Source organism: Elephas maximus, chromosome 6, assembly GCF_024166365.1.
Source record: "Elephas maximus indicus isolate mEleMax1 chromosome 6, mEleMax1 primary haplotype, whole genome shotgun sequence".
In the NCBI taxonomy this organism is placed as follows: Eukaryota; Metazoa; Chordata; class Mammalia; order Proboscidea; family Elephantidae; genus Elephas; species Elephas maximus.
In genome coordinates, this window is record NC_064824.1 from 56,496,130 (window position 1) to 56,515,161 (window position 19,032).

Below are 19,032 nucleotides of genomic sequence, written 5' to 3' on the forward strand. Positions count from 1 at the left end.
CCCCGCTCCTGCTACGCCGGCCTTTGAAGCGTTCAATTTATTCAGGAAACTGCTTTTAGTTTAGTCCAGTTGTGCTGACCTGTTGTCTTCCATTTTGTGATTGATGTAATTTTCCTATGTATTGTAAATCCTAATCTCTGCCTGTGGTTAATAAGGCAAGATTCAATTATGTTAAGGAGGATTAGGGTGGGATGCAATACCCTTGCTTAGGTCAAATCCCTGATCCAGTGTAAGGGGAGTTTTCCTGGGGCATGGCCTGCACCACCTTTTATCTTACAAGAGATACGGAAAGGAGCAGAGAGTAGGGAACCTCATACCACCAAGAAAGCTGTACTGGAACAGAGTGAGTCTTTTGGACCTCGGGTCCCTGTGCCTGAGAAACTCCTTGATCAGGGAAAGATTGATGACAAGGACTTTTCCCCAGAGCTGACAGAGAGAGAAAGCCTTCCCCTGGAGCTGGTGTCCTGAATATAGACTTCTAGCCTACCAGACTGTGAGAGAATAAATTTCTCTTTGTTAAAACGGTCCACTTGTGGTATTTCTGTTATAGCAGCAATAGATGACTAAGACAGGTACAGGGTATGAACATCAACATAGATTAAAGAACACTGGAAAAAAGGGGGAACAGTACCAGGGTGTATTGTGTGCTATGATTTTATTATACTCATACTACTGTAAACCTGCAGGCTACAAACTAAGACTTGAAAATTTCTGTCAATATTTATTTTAATGATGCTTTATTGAAAGGAGCATGGCTCCATTTGGATATACTGTTTTCCTCCTAGATCTAAGCACCTTAATATCAATGTCCATTTATGTCTTCATAGTGTCTTATGATGGAAACCCTGGTGGTGTAATGGTTAAGTGCTACAGCTGCTAACCAAAAAGTCCGGAGTTTAAATCCACCAGGCACTCCTTGGAGACTCTATGGGGCAGTTCTACTCTGTCCTATAGGGTCACTGTGAGTTGGAATTGACTCGAGGGCAACAGGTTCGGTTCGGTTAGTGCTTTATGAGTGACTGGATAATGCATGAATAAAGGCTGTCCACCCTTCCCAGAGTACTTTTTTTTAAAGCATTTTAAAGAAGTTAAAGGGGGCTTATTAAGAGTGGTGTCAGGTAACTTTCATACTTCATTCATTTTCTCTCTACTTTGTATCTTCCACAGAGTTGCAGTCTGAATTTCCCCAGACCTCACCTTCCTTTAGGTGTGGAGGTCACATTAGTAGTGATAACTCAGATTGCACTGGCTTGGTGCCCTCATCTTTTTACACAAGGCCCCACACTCCTGCAAAAGTGTTTCTGGAAGTTTCTGGAAGTCCCCAGGAATATCTCACACGTGCTCAGGGAAACCTCTGCTGCCGAGGCAGCTGGTACACTTCTCTCCTGATGCCTTGCTCTGCATCACCACTCAGCACCCAAGGCCAGAGCTACCGTTCATCATTACCTGGATTAGAGCCATTTCAAGCAGCATTTTAGGTTTTTGTTTATAGCCCTCCTTCTCATAAGAGAAATGCAAGTGATGGACACCACGCTGTGCTTGAAATTGCCCTCTTCTTCTTTTTTTTTTTTTTTTGGCCAGTGCTTTCTAACAGGGCCAGTTCATTGTCTGGCTCCTTCTATCCTCAGAATGAACCCTCCAAGAGGCCTTTGGTCCTTATAGATTGGGTTTGTGGGCAGCCCTGCCAGCTCACCAGCCCAGCCTCAACTCTAGGAAGGGACAAAACTGCAGAGTCAAGCCCAGGTACCTGCTACAGAGCTCTCCCTTTAGGCCTTGAATTTCGTCCATGTCTTTCTCTTCCCCATTTCCAAATTAGGTCTCCTCCTTTCTCCTCCGGCACTTTCATTTTTGGGTTACATAAAGGAAGACGGGGTCACACTTTGAATGCTCTATCCAGGTGTCTTGCTCTTTAAAATTCAAACCTGCGATCTGATAGTTCACCAAAGTTTACCATTTGGAATTGGCTATTCAATGACATTTGTTTTAGTGATAAAGGTATCCCCACCCCACAAAAGAATCCTCATACCTATTTTCTTTTTATTTTTCTCATCTTGTTGTGAACACTTCCCAGTGTGAACTGAAAACCTAGACCAGATAAAACTGACAGGATCCTGTACTAGGAAAGTTCATGATGCTAAAAATTTCTAAAATGATTGGTAACAGAAGGTGTCACTTTTCATAGTCTCCAGATGTCGTGAAAACGGTCAGATCTGCTTTAAATGCAATCAGTAGCCTCAGGTGTTCTGCGTCCCAAATATTGCTTTCATCTATATCTGATTATTTTTAACTGAAACAGTCAGAAATGGAAAGTAACCCCTGCCCTTCTCTCTTTCACTGCCTGGAGATAAAGCCCCATTTGGTTTATTTCTAATGTCATTAAAAAAAAAGTATTCCTTATTTGGCAATTTCTTAAGGAGCAAAATAGCTGTGTGATTAAAATGTCAAAAAAGGAGTAGAAAACTGGCCACGGGGAAAAGCGTATTTAGGAATTTACATAAAGGCGGAATACTGAGTGGGGAGGAGGTTGTAGCCTAGAGCGATTAAGGGGGGATTGCCTCTTCTCCCCAGACTGACACAGGCCCCTTATATACATTAACGGAGCTGGCAGGAGTTATTCATTTGCAAGCTGTGTATTTAGCACCTGAAAGCTGATGGCTGTTTACCTTCTGTTTGGCACCTTTTGTGTATCTGTTAACCTTAAGAGCCCATTGTCTTTAACTTTGAGAGCCCCCTTCCCCTATAACACATGGTCGAGAGTAAGAGAGATTGGAATGAGGAAAGGAAGAAATGAGTTTAATTTGTAATCAAGAACAGTCCCTGTATATCTTAAATCTTGTAAACCAGGCAAGAAGACACTCAACCAAGGCCACCAGACCCCACTTAGACAGGAGGGTGCCGTCTTCCTTAGAGGCCCTGCATGTGGCCTCTGCTCTGCATACTTGATACCCTTGCCACCAGAGTATGGTCTGTGGTCCCACCCAGACCTAGTACATCAGAACCTGTATTTCACAAAGACCCCTAGTGATGGTTGAAGAACATGATGAATGTAATTAATACCACCAAACTGTACATGTGAAGGTTGTTGAAATGTCAGATGTATTGTTACATATATATTTACCATTAAAAAATAAATGTCGCCCGGGTAACCCTTAAAACATGAAAAACTGCTTTAATACCAACGCCTGGATCAGCTGACCAGAAGTAACTGGGAGGTGGGGCGGCCATGACAGAGAAACACATCAGCTTGTAGATGAGTTGATTTTCAAGTTAATACTAGAAAGTTTTGTCTTTTTTTTTTTTAATAGCCTCTTGCCTTGAAACATAACTAGTGCTATGCTTTCTGGGTAATTGTTATGTAGTATTACATTTTCAGGAGCCTTAGTGACACAGCGGTTAAGAGTTTGTCTGCTAACCAAAAGTTCGGCAATGAGAATTCACCAGGTGCTCCTTGGAAACCCTACGGGCAGTTCTGCTCTACCCTATAGGGTTGCTGTGAGTTGGAGTTGACTCGACAGCAACTGGTTTGGTTTTCTTTTGGTTTATTACATTTTTGTTAATTTGGGGAAATTAACTCTGTAGCACTTGTTTTATGTGATGGGAGAAATTATTTTACTTGAAAGTAGCTTGTGCCTGGGAATGTTCTTCAGAGAGAGAGAGAGAAACTGTAACTGTAGAAAGATGCTGGACAGCTAAGCCTTAGAGGTTGTAGCATCAATAGATGCTTGTAACTGGTCTGGCCACCTTTTGTCCTCTCTGCAGCCAGAGTCCGCTGAACAGAACATAGCATGGACTCTGAACTGAAGGCCCTGGTCATAGCATTCTTTTCCTGTGTAATGGATGAGATACCCCTGTTACTGATTGAATTGTGTCCACCCAAAATGTGTGTTAACTTGGTTAGGCGGTGATCCCCAGTATTATGTGATTGTCTCCCATTTTGTCATCTGATATGGTGTTCCTATGTGTTGTAAATCCTGCTTCTATGATGTTAATGAGTCAGGATTAGAGGCAGTTATGCTAATGAGGCAATACTCAATCTACAAGATTAGATTGTATCTTCAGTCAATCTTTTTTGAGACGTAAAAGAGAGAAGCAAGCAGAGAGACATGGGACCTCGTACCACTAAGAAACAAGAACGAGGAGAATGGCATGTCCTTTGGACCCAGGATCCTTGTGCTGAAAAGCTCCTTGACCTGCGAAGATTGATAACACAACCTTCCACCAGAGCAGACAGAGAGAGAAAGCCTTCCCCTGAAGCTGGCACTGTGAATTTGGACTTCTACCATCCTAGACTGTGACAGAATAAATTTCTGTTTGTTAAAGCCATCTACTTGTGGTATTTCTGTTATAGCAGCGCTAGATAACTAAGACAACCTTACTTTTCTGGAAGGTATTCCTTCATTTTCTGAGATTTCTTTTTAACCTGTTTTGGTCACAGCCTTTTAGGTAAGGTTAGAGTCTTTCCTCCACTGCCTGGTGATCCTAGTTTGTGTATAAGCATGAGGTGCTGAAGAGATGGTTGAGAGGTATGTGTATGCGTGTGTTTTGAGGGCAGGTTTTGCTGTAGCATGATTGGTCAGGGATCCCACCATTTCTTTGGGTCTCCTAACAGTGATTACTTATAGATCTTTATTTCTTGGTGAGCTTCTACAGAGAGAAATCATCTAGTCTCTTCCTGCCACAGTGTACGGCTTGGCTGTCAGTGTTCTCACAGCTGACTGGGGGGTGGGGCATTCACCTTGGGACTCAGTAGGCTGCATATAGAATTTTTTTCTTAATTCTAGTCTTTTAGTTTAGTACTTAAGAGTTTAGCTTGCAAATATCTATGGTCTTGGAATTCAAGCTTTTCCCAGAATACACCCAACCTCCAGGATGAGGAGGGAGGGGATGTTTCCTAGCTTGGGAAGGGACTTTGGGGGCAGAGGGTTCTAACTCGTCTTCCTTAAATAGATTTTCATCTGGTCATTCTGTGTTTGGCCCCACTTGTACCTCTGCTTACAGTGGTATCTGAGACTTTCCGAGGCTCTGTTGTTGTTAGCTGCAGTTGAGTTGGCTCCCGACTCATGGTGGTTCAGTGCGCAATAGAACAAGACACTGGCCAGTCCTGTGCCATCCCCATGATTGGTTGTGGCTTGGGTGGTTGTAACCCTTAAGAGTTTTTTTTGGCTGGTTTCCTGAAGCAGATCGATAGGCCTTTCTTCCTAGTCCATCTTAGTCTGGAAGTGCTGCTGAGACCTGTTCAGCATCATAGCAACATGCAAGCCTTCACTGACACACGGGTGGTGCCTGTGCATGAGGTGCATTGGCTGGGAATTGAACCCTGGTTTCCCTGCATGGAAGGTGAAGAATCTACCACTGAACCACCAGTGCCTCATAGAGGCTTTTTCCAGAACCCTCAGCACTAACCTTTTCTGCTTTGCTCAGGCCACTGCTCCTCGGCCATCTGTTTCCCATCTTGAGAAGTTTGGTTCCTTGCCTGTTGTCTTCCTATTCCATTGGTCCCTCTTTAATCCCTTTACTACAATTTTAATGGTGTTTTGAAAGGAAGTGGAGGCAGGCGGGTTTGTGTTTGTGTGCTATGCCTAATGGAAAATGCTCACAAATTCTCTAATGAGTGATTGAGGAGAGAAAAGAATAAAACCTTAATGATTATAAATTTATCTTGTTTAGTTTTTTTTATAGTGTATGACGGTCAGCTGTGAAAAGCAATTTAAATAAAAGGATCACACTGGAGAGCAGTTGTTTATGTTCCCTTTATAATATTTCAACTCCTAATAAAAGTTAGAGTAAATCAGAGACAAATGAATATGAACAAAAGATTTGCTGACTGTACAACCAAGATGATTGGATGGTAGAAGGTTCCAGCCCTTACTATTTCTAGAATTGTATGTTTAATCCATATTTCATGGTTTTATAAGTGCTGAGTGGTGGTTTAGTGCATGGACTTTGAAACTGCACAAACAAGGGTTTAGATGCCTGCTTCCCCATGTGTGTGACCAAGAGCAAATTGCATAGTCTCAGTTTCCTGACTTAAAAAATGAGGGAAATAGTGCTTTTCTCCCAAAGTTATTAGAATCAAATGAATTGATGTATATAAAACCAGCATATGGAGCCCTGGTGGTACAGTGGTTAAGAGCACAGCTGCTAACCACAAAGTTGGGGGTTCAAACCTACCCGATAGCTCCATGGGAGAAAAGACCTGGCAATCTGCTCCTATAAGGATTAAAAGCCTAGGAAACCCCATACAGCAGCTCTCCTCTGTCATATAGGGTCGCTGTGACTCAGAATCAACTCAACAGCTTATAGCAACAACAACAAGACTATTATGTCCTTTGAGTACATGTTTGTTTTTTTACTTTGGTGTGTGTGTGTGTATATATATATGTTTTATCATACTTTAGGTAAAGGTTTACAGAGCAAACAAGTTTCTCATTAAATAATTAATACACATGTTATTTCGTGACACTGGTTGCCAACTCCACTGTCAGTACTCCCCCCTTCTTGTCCTTGCATTTGGGCTGGTGTGCCGCTTAGCCTCGTTTTGTTTTATGGGCCTATCTAATCTTTGGCTGAAGGATGAGCCTCAGGAGTGTCTTCATTACTGAGCTATAAGGGTGTCCAGGGGCCATACTCTTGGGGTTTCTCCAGTCTTTGTCAGACCTGTAAGTCTGGTCTTTGTGTGTGTGTGTGTGTGTATGTGGTGTGTGTGAGAGAGAGAGTGTTAGAATTTTGTCCTATATTTTTCTGCAGCTCTGTACGGAACCCTCTATTGTGATGCCTATCAGAGCAGTTGGTGATGGTAGCTGGGCACTGTCTGGTTGTGCTGGACTCAGTCTGGTGGAGGCTGTGGTAGTTGTGTTCCATTAGTCCTTTGGACTAGTCTTTCCCTTGTGTCTTTGGTTTTCTTCATTCTCCCTTGCTCCAGACAGAATGAGACCAGTGGAGTATCTTAGGTGGCTGCTCACAAGCTTTTAAGACCACAGACGCTACTCACCAAAGTAGAATGTAGCACACTTCTTTATAAACTGTGTTACACCAGTTGAGCTAGATGTTCTCCGAGACCATGGTCCCCACAACCCAGTAATTCAGTTCATCAGGGACTTTGTGTCTGTGGGGTTTCCATGACCTTGTCTTGCCATGACCAAGTTGTGCTGGCTTCCCCAATATTGTATACTGTTTTTACCCTTCACCAAAGTTACCACTTATCTATTGTCTATTTTGTGTTTTTCCATCCCTATGCCTCCCCTCCCTCGTAACTATCAAAGATTGTTTCTTTTTTTATCCTTAAACCTTTTCATGAGTTTTTATAATAGTGGTCTCATACATTTGTCCTTTTGTGATTTACTTATTTCACTTAGCATAATGCCCTCCAGATTCACCCATGTTGTGAGATGCTTCACTGACTCATCTTAGTTCTTTATAGTTGCGTAGTACTCCATTGTGTGTATGTACCATAGTTTACTTATCCATTCATCTGTTGATGGGCATCTAGGTTGTTTCCATCTCTTTGCTATTGTGAATATAGTTACAATGAACTTGGGCGTGCATTTGTCTATTCATGTGATGGCTCTTATTTTTCTAGGATATCTTCCTAGGAGTAGGATTGCTGATTCATATGATATTTCTATTTCCAGCTTTCAAAGGAAGTACCATATTATTTTACAAAATGGTTGTACCATTTTGCATTCCCACCAGCAGTGCGTAAGAGTTCCAGTCTCCCCGTAGCCTCTCCAACATTGGTTATTTCCTGTTTTTTTGTTTTTTTTTTTTTGGATTGTGCCAGTAATGCTGGCATGAGATGGTATCTCACTGTGGTTTTTGATTTGCATTTCTCTAATGGCTAGTGATCGCCAGCATTTCCTCATGTGCCTGTTAGCCACTTGAATGTCGTCTTTCCCTTTTTTTTTTATTTCCTTTGCCCATTTTTTAATTGGATTATTTGTCTTTTTCTTGTAGAGGTATTGGATTTTCCTGTAGATTTTAGAGATTAGACAATTGTCGGATGTGCCATAGCCAAAAATTTTTTTCCAATCTGTAGGTCCTCTTTTTACTCTTTTTGGTGAAGTCTTTTGATGAGCATAAATGTTTGATTTTTTGAAGCTACCAGTTAGCTAGCTTATCTTCTGGAGTTTTTGTTTTGTTAGTTATGGTTTATATCTGGTTAATGCCATGTGTCAAGGCCTCTAGCACTGATCCTATTTTTCCTCCTATGATCTTTATAGTTTTTGGTTTTATATTTAGGTCTTTGATCCATTTTGAGTTAGTATTTGTGTATGGTGTGAAGTATGGGTCTTGTTTCTTTTTTTGTAGATGGGCATCCAGTTTTGCCAGCACTATTTGTTAAAAAGAGAGTCTTTCCCCATTTGATGGACTTTGGGCCCTTCTCAAAGATCAGGTGACCGTAGATGCTTGGATTTACACCTGGGTTCTCAATTCTGTCCCATTGATCAGTGTATCTGTCGTTGCACCAGTACCCCTAGGCTGTTTTGACTACTGTAGCTGTATAGTAGGTTCTGAGGTCTGGTAGTGTGAGTCCTCCTACTTTATTCTTCTTCAGTGGTGTTTTACTTATCTGGGGCCTCTTCCCTTTCCACGTGAAGTTAATGATTACTTTTCCCGTATCTTTAAAGAATGGCGTTGGTATTTGGATCAAGATTGCATTGTATTTGTAGATTGCTTTGGGTAGAATTGACATCTTCACAATGTTGAGTCTACCTATCCATGAGCATGGTATGTTTTTCCATTCATGTAGATCTCTTTTGATTTCTTGCAACAGCGTTTTGTAGTTTTCTTTGTATAGATCTTTTACATCCCTGGTTAGATTTATTCCTAAGTATTTTTATTTTTTAGGGACTATTGTAAATGGTATTGTTTTCCTGATTTCCTTTTCTTCATTTTCTTTGTTGGTGTTTAGGAATCCAATTGATTTTTGTATGTTTTGTCTTACGTTCTGCTACTCTGCTGAATCTATTAATTTTAGTACTGTTCTCATGGAGTCTTTTGGGTTTTCTATAGTATATTATCCACAAATAGGGGCAGTTTTACTTCTTCATCACCAATCTGGATGCCCTTTATTTATTTTCTTGCCTTTTTGCTCTAGCTGGGACTTCCAACACAATGTTAAATAGGAGTGGTGATAAAGGGCGTCCTTCTCTTGTTCCTGTTCTCAAGGGGAATGTTTTCAGCCTCTCTCCATTAAGACTGATGTTGGCTGTTGCTTTTTGTAGATGTCCGTTATTATGTTGAGGAATTTCCCTTCCATATCTATTTTATTGAGAGCTTTTATCAGGAATAAGTATTGGACTTTGTTGAATGCCTTTTCTGCATCTATTGAGGTGATCATGTGATTCTTTTATTTATGTGGTGGATTATGTTGATTGACTTTCTAATGTTGAACCATCCTTGCATACCTGGTATCAATCCAACTTGGTCATTTTTTTGATATGATGCTGAATTCTATTGGCTAGAATTTTGTTGAGAATTTTTGCATGTATATTCATGAGAGATATTGGTCTGTAATTTTCTTTTTTGTGTGGCGTCTTTGCCTGGTTTTGGTATTAAGGTTGTACTGGCTTTATAGAATGAATTCAGAAGTATCCCTTTTCTATGTTGTGAAATAGCTTGAGTAGTACTGGTATAAGCTCTTCTCTGAACATTTGGTAGAATTCTCTAGTGAAGCCATCTGGGCCAGGGTTTTTACTTTGGTACATTCTTAGGCTCGTTTCATATCTAACATTACTGTTTGCTGTGATAGGCACCATACTAAGCCTAGGAATCAGATTGTCCTGTTCTCAGTGCTCTCATGGTTTTCCCCTTATAGCAGGAGCTCACTTACTCATTATTTAGCTCTGGGGCATACTTAGGCCCACGGGTTCTATTCTGGTTGAGATCATCCAACTGTGTGCGGAACTAAAGCCACCTCTAGCCGAGACCACTGCTGTAGTCTGCAGGCTGCTCTGCCTCCAGGCTCTCCCTTATGTGCCCCACCCTGCACACTGTGGACAAATTGGCCTTTCCAAAATGTGTATTCATTCCTACTGCTCCATATAGAAATCTTTAGTGGCTTCCCTTTGCCAACTGTGAGTCTGAAATTCTCAGGAATTTTTGCCACCATTTTAGAGCTGCTTAATGATAATAATGATTCGCTGAATGTTTATTATACTAGCAGGCAGGATCCGAGGTAACCATTTTGGTTGCACTATCTTAGTTACTCCTCGTGCATAACCCATGGGATAGGTACTCTGGTCATTATCACTAATTTAAATATGGAAACTTAGGCTGGGGTAGGTTGAATAACTTGTCCATGGTTTCCCAGCTAAAGTGGGGAAGAAGAGTAGTATTTAACCTAGATTTGCCCAGCTCCAGAGACCCTGCTCTTAACAGCGTCACTCCTCAGTGTCTAGTATTTCTTATAGTTAGTAATTGACCTCTGAATAGAATATAAGTGCAGATGATTAAATACAGACTGTTATTAATTAATTTAGTTTTATTGTCCTTTAGATGAAGGTTTACAGAGCAAACTAGCTTCTCATTAAACAATTAGTACACATATTATTTTGCAACATTGGTAACCAACTCCACAACATGTCAATACTCTCCCCTTCTCGACCTTGGGTTCCTTGTTACCAGCTTTCCTGTCCATTCCTGCCTTCTAGTCTTTGCCCTTGGGCTGGTGTGCCCTTTTAGTCCTGTTTTGCTTTATGGGCCTGCCTAATCTTTGGATGAAGGGTCATTCTCAGGTGTGACTTCATTACAGAGCTAACAGAGTGTCCCGGGGCCTTACACTTGGGGTTAAATACAGACTTTTAAACAGATGGGCATTGGTGCTTTCCAAAGCCCTGGGTGATGATACTCCAGTGATTCATAATAACCATTGTACTTTCATGTGAAATAGCCCACACTTTAAGAAACTACTTACCATTAGAGAATATTTTTGGAGGGTGTTGTATGTATGGAATTGGGTGGTTTGGAACTTAGATCTGAAGAGATTTGCTGTTACTGTACCCTGAAAAAGTATGGTGAGCAGAAACTTATAGGTATCTCTAGGGCAGTGATATGGCTGCCGGTTATTGTCATTGGACGATAATAATAAAGGATTTTTCCTCCCCTGAGTCTTTTGAGTGGAAGAGAGCAGATGAAAGGGACAAGGATGCTAGTGATCCACTTTCCCATAAGGAGTACCGTATTTTTCGCAGATAGTATACTCACAGAAATAACGTGACACACATATAACTTGCCAAAATGTCAAAATTATGTTAAAAAAAAAAAAGTTCCGGCATAGCGTGCCCATGCATATAGCATACGTGTCTTGTAACATTTTCAGAGGTGAATTTCAGCCTCATTCACCCTCATTCAATAATCCAAAAATGTTACTTTTGATCATATTTATATAATAAAACTCTAAGCCATGGTCAAGAAGTCATGAATCAAGTTTGGTAGTACCTCAGTAATTAGAAAATAAACAATTGAAACTGTGTGCTTGTTTCTATTAATTTAAGTTGATAATTAATTTAAGTTGATAATTATATCCTCATTGCTTTTGAGTCATCAATTAGAACCTTGAATCTATTGAAGCCTGTCCATAAATCATGGCTATCAATCGAAAGTGTAAATAAACAAAGCAAAGCCTGCACTGGCATAAATGGCCTCAAGTAGCTCGTACCTATCAATAAGAATCTCGATTCACCTATGTTGACATAATTATCACAGTCATCTTCTGGCTTTTAATTGGAGGCGTAAACAAAGCAAAACCGATACTTAATACCTCTTGGCTCGGCAGTTGAATGTGAAAACCTTATTAGATCATCTTAAGAGAAACTATTAAGCTATGTTAAAACCAAGCCAAACCCACTGCTATCTAGTCAATTCCGACTCATAGTGACCCTATAAGGCAGAGTAGAACCGCCCCATAGGATTTCCAAGCCTGTAAATCTTCATGGAACCAGACTGCTACATCTTTCTCTTGTGGAGTGGCTGGCAGATTCAAACTGATGACCCTTTGGTTGGCAGCAGAGCACTTTAACCACTGTGTCACAAGGGCTCCTCTAAGCTGTGTTAGGTCTGCTTATCTCACAGCCTAATTATGTCTTATTAGTGCCAATGTCTTGTGTTTGTTTCGGAAAATATTTACCTTAAATGAAGTTTCCATGAGATCAGTTTTATCCTGGTAACATTAAATCCATTGGACAGAAAAAAATGGAAACTGAAGCCAGTAACATGTTAAAAAAAAAAAAAAAATTGGTATAGTGTGCTTATGAAAATATGTGGTGGTGTTGCACAGTTTGCAAAAAATGTATAACACGCGTTAATTGCGTAAAAATACGATCAGTAGGTGGGAAACCAGAAGTGTAGACAGGTTCTTATATTTGTCTTGGTTCCATTTCTGTCTGCCCTATTCAGGTCCTTCTGTCTCCTCCACAGCAAATATTTTAGTCTCTCCCCCTCCCCCCATCTTTTCCCATTATGCATATTCCTATGTAGGTACATGTATGTTTCAAATAATGTCTGAATCATTCTTTATATATTGTTTTTATAGCCTACATTTTCCACTTACATTATGGACATATCCTCCCTTTATCCTTGTAATCATTCTATTTTCACTTAAAAAAAAATCCCTTTCTGGCAGGGTTAAATAAATTATGCAGACAGCCATATGATTAAATACTGCATTAAAAAACCCCATTGCCATTGAGCTGATTCCAACTTGTAGTGACAGAGTAGATCTGCCGCATGGGATTTCCAAGGAGTGGCTGGTGGATTTGAACTGCCAACCTTTTGGTTAGCAGCCTGAGCTCTACCAGGACTCCAATACTACATTAATCACTTAAAACTCATGGCTTCTAGAGTTTGAAATAATGTCCTTATTTGTAAAGTACTATAAGCCTCTTTGATAATGTGGCTTATTTTAAGATGTAGTACATTATAGCTGCCTGGGAACTGGATTATTTTTATAGTAGTTGTAGATACTTTTGTGGCAAACCTTTAGATGGCAGCATCACTCACCATAAACTATAGTTTGAACAGAATTTCTCAGACGCATGAGGTGCTTGAGACAGAAGGTTGCTCGAAGTCCACCAGAATCACCTCTTCGTTGTGCGACATATGGAGCTGAGGCTCTGAGAGGTTAGGACTGTAGCTCCGGGGCGAGGTGGGGAGAACTGTTGACCGCTGCCTGGCACTCTTTCTACTACTTGTTCTTTTACTAATGTAGGATGTTTACTGTCTCTACCGCCTTATTAAAAAACACACTTTAAGTATAAGAAAACCAAGCAGGTGATTTTGGACCACAATATAATGTAATGAAACATTCGAAAGAAATAGGCAGAATCTTTTTTAAAAGTTTTTTTGAGATATAATTCACATACCATACAGTTCACCCATTTCACCAGTGTAAATTCTGTGGATCTTAGTATATTCAAAGGCTGTATGACTGTCACCATAGTCTAATTCTAGAACATTTTGATCACCCCAAAACCCTATACCCCTTAGCCATCACCTCCAACTCTCTATCGTGCCCCCCCCATCCCCCCAACCCCTGGCAACCATTGATCTACTTTGTGTCTCTCTAGATTTGCCTATTCCAGACCTTTCATACGAATGGAGTCATACAATATATGGTCTTTTATGACTAGGTTGTTTTACTTAGCATGATGTTTTCAAGGTTTATCCATGTTATAGCATGATTCAGTCCTTCATTTCTTTTTGTTGCCCAATATATTCCATTGTATGGAAACAACATGTTTTGTTGTCAAGAGAACATTTAAATATTATGAATAATGCCGCTATGAACATTTGTATACAAGTTTTTACATGAATATATGTTCACATAGGAGTGGAATTGCTGGGTCACATGGTAACTATATATTTAAACTTGTTTTCCAAAGTGGCTGCACAATTTTATATTTGTGTCAGCAATGTGTGAGAGTTCCATACAGTCTTACTAAGAATTTCAGATTTTCTAATGATAAGTGGGTGGAGGTTAGGGGGAGGTGGAAGATAAGACTCTCAGTCTGTTGTGTCCCTGAGTCCCTTGCTGGACTAGCTGCTGTGCCTTTTTGAAGGCAATTGTATGAGCTGCCAAGAAAGCAGTCATCTTCTCAGCCCCACACAATTACTGTGCGTCACCAGTCTGATAAAATGCCTGTGTTATATGGCTGCTCAGAGCATGTTGATATTACAGGCTGGCTGTTTGTAATCCTTGCCTCCTGACTTTGGAGATACCAAGCAACCAAATAGTCTTTGTCCCAGTTAGAGAAAAATTCTGAATAAAGAGCTCTCAACCACATGCTGCCCAGGTTTGAACATGTCAAAATCACCTACTTGACATACACCGAAGACAGCTGCAGAGACTTCACAGCAAAAGAGCAGCTTTTGTTTTTGTCAGAGTTGACATTCTCAAAACTGAGCTGACCCTTCTTATTTGGCAGCCCAGACTGGACATTATCGTGTCTGTACTGAAACGGGTGTGTGTGTGTGTGTGTGTGTGTGTGTGTGTGTGTGTGTAAGGGAGGAGAAGGGGCTGGCTCTTCCTTTAGGCATATTTGGGTTCTGGTAAGGATACACACTGTACATTCTGAAGCTTTGTTTGCATCTGGAAAAAATTAGACACACGAAATCTTTCCCACTGCAGGTCCCGTCAGAAAGCCTAAGTATGTGGAAAGCCCCAGAGTGCCTGGAGATGCAGTTATAATCCCGTTCAGAGAAGTATCCAAGCCACCAGAGCCCAGTGAGAATGGTAAGAGTATGTTTTCTGTAATTTTTTTTTTCTCTAAAGATTTTACATAATGGCACTCTTCATTTGAGAGGGAAACTTGAGTGCCTCTTACAGGAATGCTTTGCTGAACTGAATGTATTTGGGAGGCTTTTTCTTTGGGCAGTTACAGAGATTTGTTTAGCTAATGTAAATTTTTGGAATTAGATACCCAATGTAGGAATAGTTGAGTGGGCACATATGCAATGTTTAAAGGTTGAATCTTATTTCCTCTGAATTTTGACCCACCCGGGTTTGGGGACGTGAAATGCCAGGAAGTATACTGTTTCTAAGAATTTTTGTTTTGTTTTTAACTATTGCACTGTTTCAGAATATTCAATAACAAGTTTTGCCTGTAAAGCTGAAACTGGATAAAGCTTATAATAACTAGCTTTCTTAAAAGCATTTGATAACTTAAAAAAAATTTTTTTTTTTTTTAAATATGTAACTTTTTCCTTTAGGGGACATTAAAGTAGGCCCCCCCCCAAAAAAAAAATCCAAATTGATAAAACCTTTTAATGAAGATATTTTGTATTCAGTATCTGGAAATGTGTATAACAGACATTATGAACTTTGTACCATTTCATAGATGTATTAATAACTCTTTTATTGTTTTCAGTCTATTCAAGAATTCACCTGTTTGTTCCTTTCTAGGCAGTCTTCAACTCACAAATGCTATGGTCTTGTAATTTGAGTGTTTTGAACTTGCATCCTATTTTTCTATAGAGACGTGGTTAGGAACTCTGGCCTATGTAGAGAAACCTATTTTACCCTCAATGTAGAGAAAAATTTATATAGTCTTTCTGAAAGAGAATTTAGAAAAACTCGTTCTCATTTCCGCTTTGGAATACCTAGTATCTTCCTCTCCCCCTCTGCTGGTGGTTAGGGGAGGCGGTTCCCTTATGTTCTAGCCTCTGTGTTTGGATTTTATTTCTGGTAGTGAATAGTGGGGAGTAAGTATGAAGTAGGATATGGGAAGAAAATGGAGTAGGGTTGGTCATGAAAATAAGGCTAAAAATGAACTGAGAGGGAGGGATTGGCAGAAGCTGAAAACCAGGAAGAGAAGAGGAGTTAGGGATGGGTGGATCAAGAGATGGGGCCAGATGCTAGGAATTCTGGGCAGGGAAGAGGTGCTATTGCAGGCATCTTGTTATGAGAAATTCTACCCTTTACCTCTCTGGTTTAGGTAAAAGGTTCACATATAGAGGATTTCTGCTAAGATGGGAACAGGGTGCCAGGTGTGGGGTGGTGAAGAGAAGAGAATCCACGATGGTGTTTGCTTAGGACAACCATTCACTAATACACAAGGCCTCTGTTGTGAAACTTGTGTACCAGGTATCTGTCCATGGGCCTGTCCTCTCTCATTTTTATTCTTGATGTGGAAAGGAAAATAACCTTTTCCTCTGTAAGTAAATATCAATTACATAATTTACAGAGCTGTCTATCCATTTCAGAATAAGCCCACACCTATTATCCCTATCCCCACCCATTCCCCAAAGCCTTTAGAGTCCTGGTCAGTTATACCCTGGTGTTTGACTGACCTAGACTCCATCCCCCTGGCTGGGAGTATTGTTGAGGTTCTGTATAGGATTTAGACTCTCCCTGGGGTTGAGAAATTTAGGATTTTTATTGAGCAAAGAAAACAGATTATATGTGGTTTCCATTGTGGAAGACTTTTCTCTCCTTGCCCAAGGCAGAATTGGCCATTTTTCTTGGGGGTAGGTGGGTGGGGTGGGGTAGGATAGGGAGTGTGGGGCATCTCTATAATTTGGTGCCGAAAACAAACAAACCAGTTGTCATCGAGTCAGTTCTGACTCACGGCGACCCTTTGTGTGTCAGAGTCTAACTGTGCTCCATTAGGGTTTTCAGCGGTTATGATCTTTCAGAAGTAGATTGCCAGGCCTTTCTTTTGATGTGCCTTTGGGTAGCTTCAAACTACTAACCTTTCAGTTAGTAGCCAAATGCTCGAGTATTTGCACTACCCAGAGCTAAATTCAAGTGCAGTGATCAGTATTGCTGGAGTAGTCTGGGGTTTGTGTGTGCATTTACTCTTGAGACCAGAGACTTCTCATCAGTCTCTGGGATGGACTGAAATTATAACATCCCTGGACAGTGAATAAAGACCAGAAGTTTCCCTTTTGCCTAGAACTAAGAAATCAAGTGCATTTTCATTTTTTAGTTTTTTTTTTTTTTTTTTTCCTTCCTTTTAAAGGTTTCCAGGAAAGGAATGTAGTTTGTGTTTGTGGGCACATGGCCATGCCTGAAAATAACCAAGATGTTGGTAGAAGCCCCATGGAGTTATCTTTGTGTTGGTTGATGATGAGGCGATTTCCTAACGAAATTGAACTTGATAATTAGGAAAAGGGTGGTGTGTTTTGTAATCCCTGTGGAATCTTTTACATTTCAATGGGGTTAATTAAGTCTGCCATATTAAAAGTAAATTTTATGTCCAGGTCATTGAACCTAACGGGGAGGCTGGAGCTAACTAAAACAAATAATTGAGTTTGCAAGTACAAATACATGATTAAAACAAACCCTTATTTCTAGGGTTTACTATCAGCATCATTATATACGTTTTAATTTAAAATTTAGTCGTGTGCTTTCCTAAATGATGTGTGTCTTTAAGTTTCTAATTCTTTTTGGGGTCTGTTGATAATAGCATTTCAGAATTCACCAGACTAATAAAACTCTATAGAAAACAGTTTCTTGTGAAATGCTTTTGAAATTTCACATAGACTTACGAAATATCAAGTTTTTTCTAAATGTTTGAAAAATTCTTCCCAGACTAAGCTGCCTCACTTTCGCTTTGGTGACTGCGTAGCTCCATACATCTTGATTCTTAGCTCTATATTTAAAATTTAAATCAAAGTAAAACAAAATCAGTGAGTACTTTAAATTTATTAATTTATAAATAATTGTATTTATGTATAATCTGCATATTTTAGCCATGGGAAGTGAGTAAGAGGACATGGGGCAGATGAACATTTTCGTTGTAAGCAAAAAAGGTTTGTTAAAGTTTCAGTTTGCCTGGAAACATCTTTAGGAAAGGACATTCCACATTATTGAATATTTCTAAATATTTTTGAAAAACAACATTTTCTAATTTACTACTCTAGGAAAAAAAGTGATTTAATAATATTCTCAAACAATATACAAACCCCACCCCCCCTTTTTTTCCCCTTGAATAGTCATAACAAAAGCTGTATGTGCTGTAGAGTAGGCCCTTTACAAATGAGGTTCCTATTGCTTAACCAACATATTGTTTAGGTGGAAGAAAATCATTTACCCACAAAATAATATCTCTGCCTTAAGGAAAAAAAAAAAAAAAAACCCAGATAAATTGGAGAGGATTACTAAATTATAATAGGATTCACAGCTATACGTCTTTGAATCCATTTAGGTTTGCTTAATATATCATTAGCTACTTGAGCAAGAATTGATGGGGAGGGGTGAGAAAGCTTTAGTCTTGTGAGTCATTGCCTGATGAAGATCAATCTCAAAATATGATGAAACTTTTTTTCTGGCAGTCTGGTTAGCTAGCAAAACTAACATACACGAACCAAGAGAATAAATATAAAACTTTCTTATTGGGAAGGGAGGAGTATTATTTACTAGATATATTTGGAATTCTTTTTTTATGACAGACTGTTTCAGACACTCAAAAGATGTAGAGAATATAAAAGACGTAAAGATTGACACCTGTCTGCCCACCACCCAGTTTAAGAAATAAAACATAATGGTGTATTTCCCCCTGATCATACCTTCCCCAAGAGATAACCTCTATCCTGCTTTTGGGAATATCTTTTAACTTTCAGCTTCTTAGAGTGATGATGTACCATTTGATTTTTTTAAAGTGGAGAAAGGTTAGAAGTAGGGAAGGGGGAGCATGTGTTGTGGAAGACAGACTCTAGCTAAGGTATCCATTCATTGTGCATTTCCTTAAATAGATATTAATTACGTAAATTTCTATGCTACGAATGTCCCAATGCTGAATGCTATTGAGTTGGGTTATCAAACATAAATATTTTCTTCATGGAGCCTTAGAGACTAGTAGGGGACCTGTATATAGAGTGACTATAATATAAGGGAAAAGTAGTGTTAGCTAACCTAAGCTGTGTGATAAATCTGAGAGTTCCATAGATGGCAGTTCTGAGCCTGGGAAAGACTTAATTGGAGCTCTGCTGTAGATTTATCTGGCAACAGAGTGTAGGGTGGGATAGGGTAGGAAAGAGACTAAGATCAGAGAGACTGATTAGAAAATGATTTGATCAAAACTACAATGAGAT

The 19,032-nt window shown here is 39.8% G+C and overlaps 1 protein-coding gene across 7 annotated transcripts in view; it reads left to right on the forward strand.

Annotated features, from left to right (window-relative positions):
- The window catches only part of TANC1 (tetratricopeptide repeat, ankyrin repeat and coiled-coil containing 1), a 307,158-nt gene that overhangs the window by 187,290 nt on the left and 100,836 nt on the right, over positions 1-19,032 (forward strand). For all 7 annotated transcript variants that reach the window (XM_049888783.1, XM_049888782.1, XM_049888776.1 and 4 more), the window contains one exon: positions 14,627-14,731. In XM_049888783.1, coding sequence (XP_049744740.1) covers positions 14,627-14,731 — 105 coding nt within the window. The remainder of the gene's footprint in view (positions 1-14,626; positions 14,732-19,032) is intronic.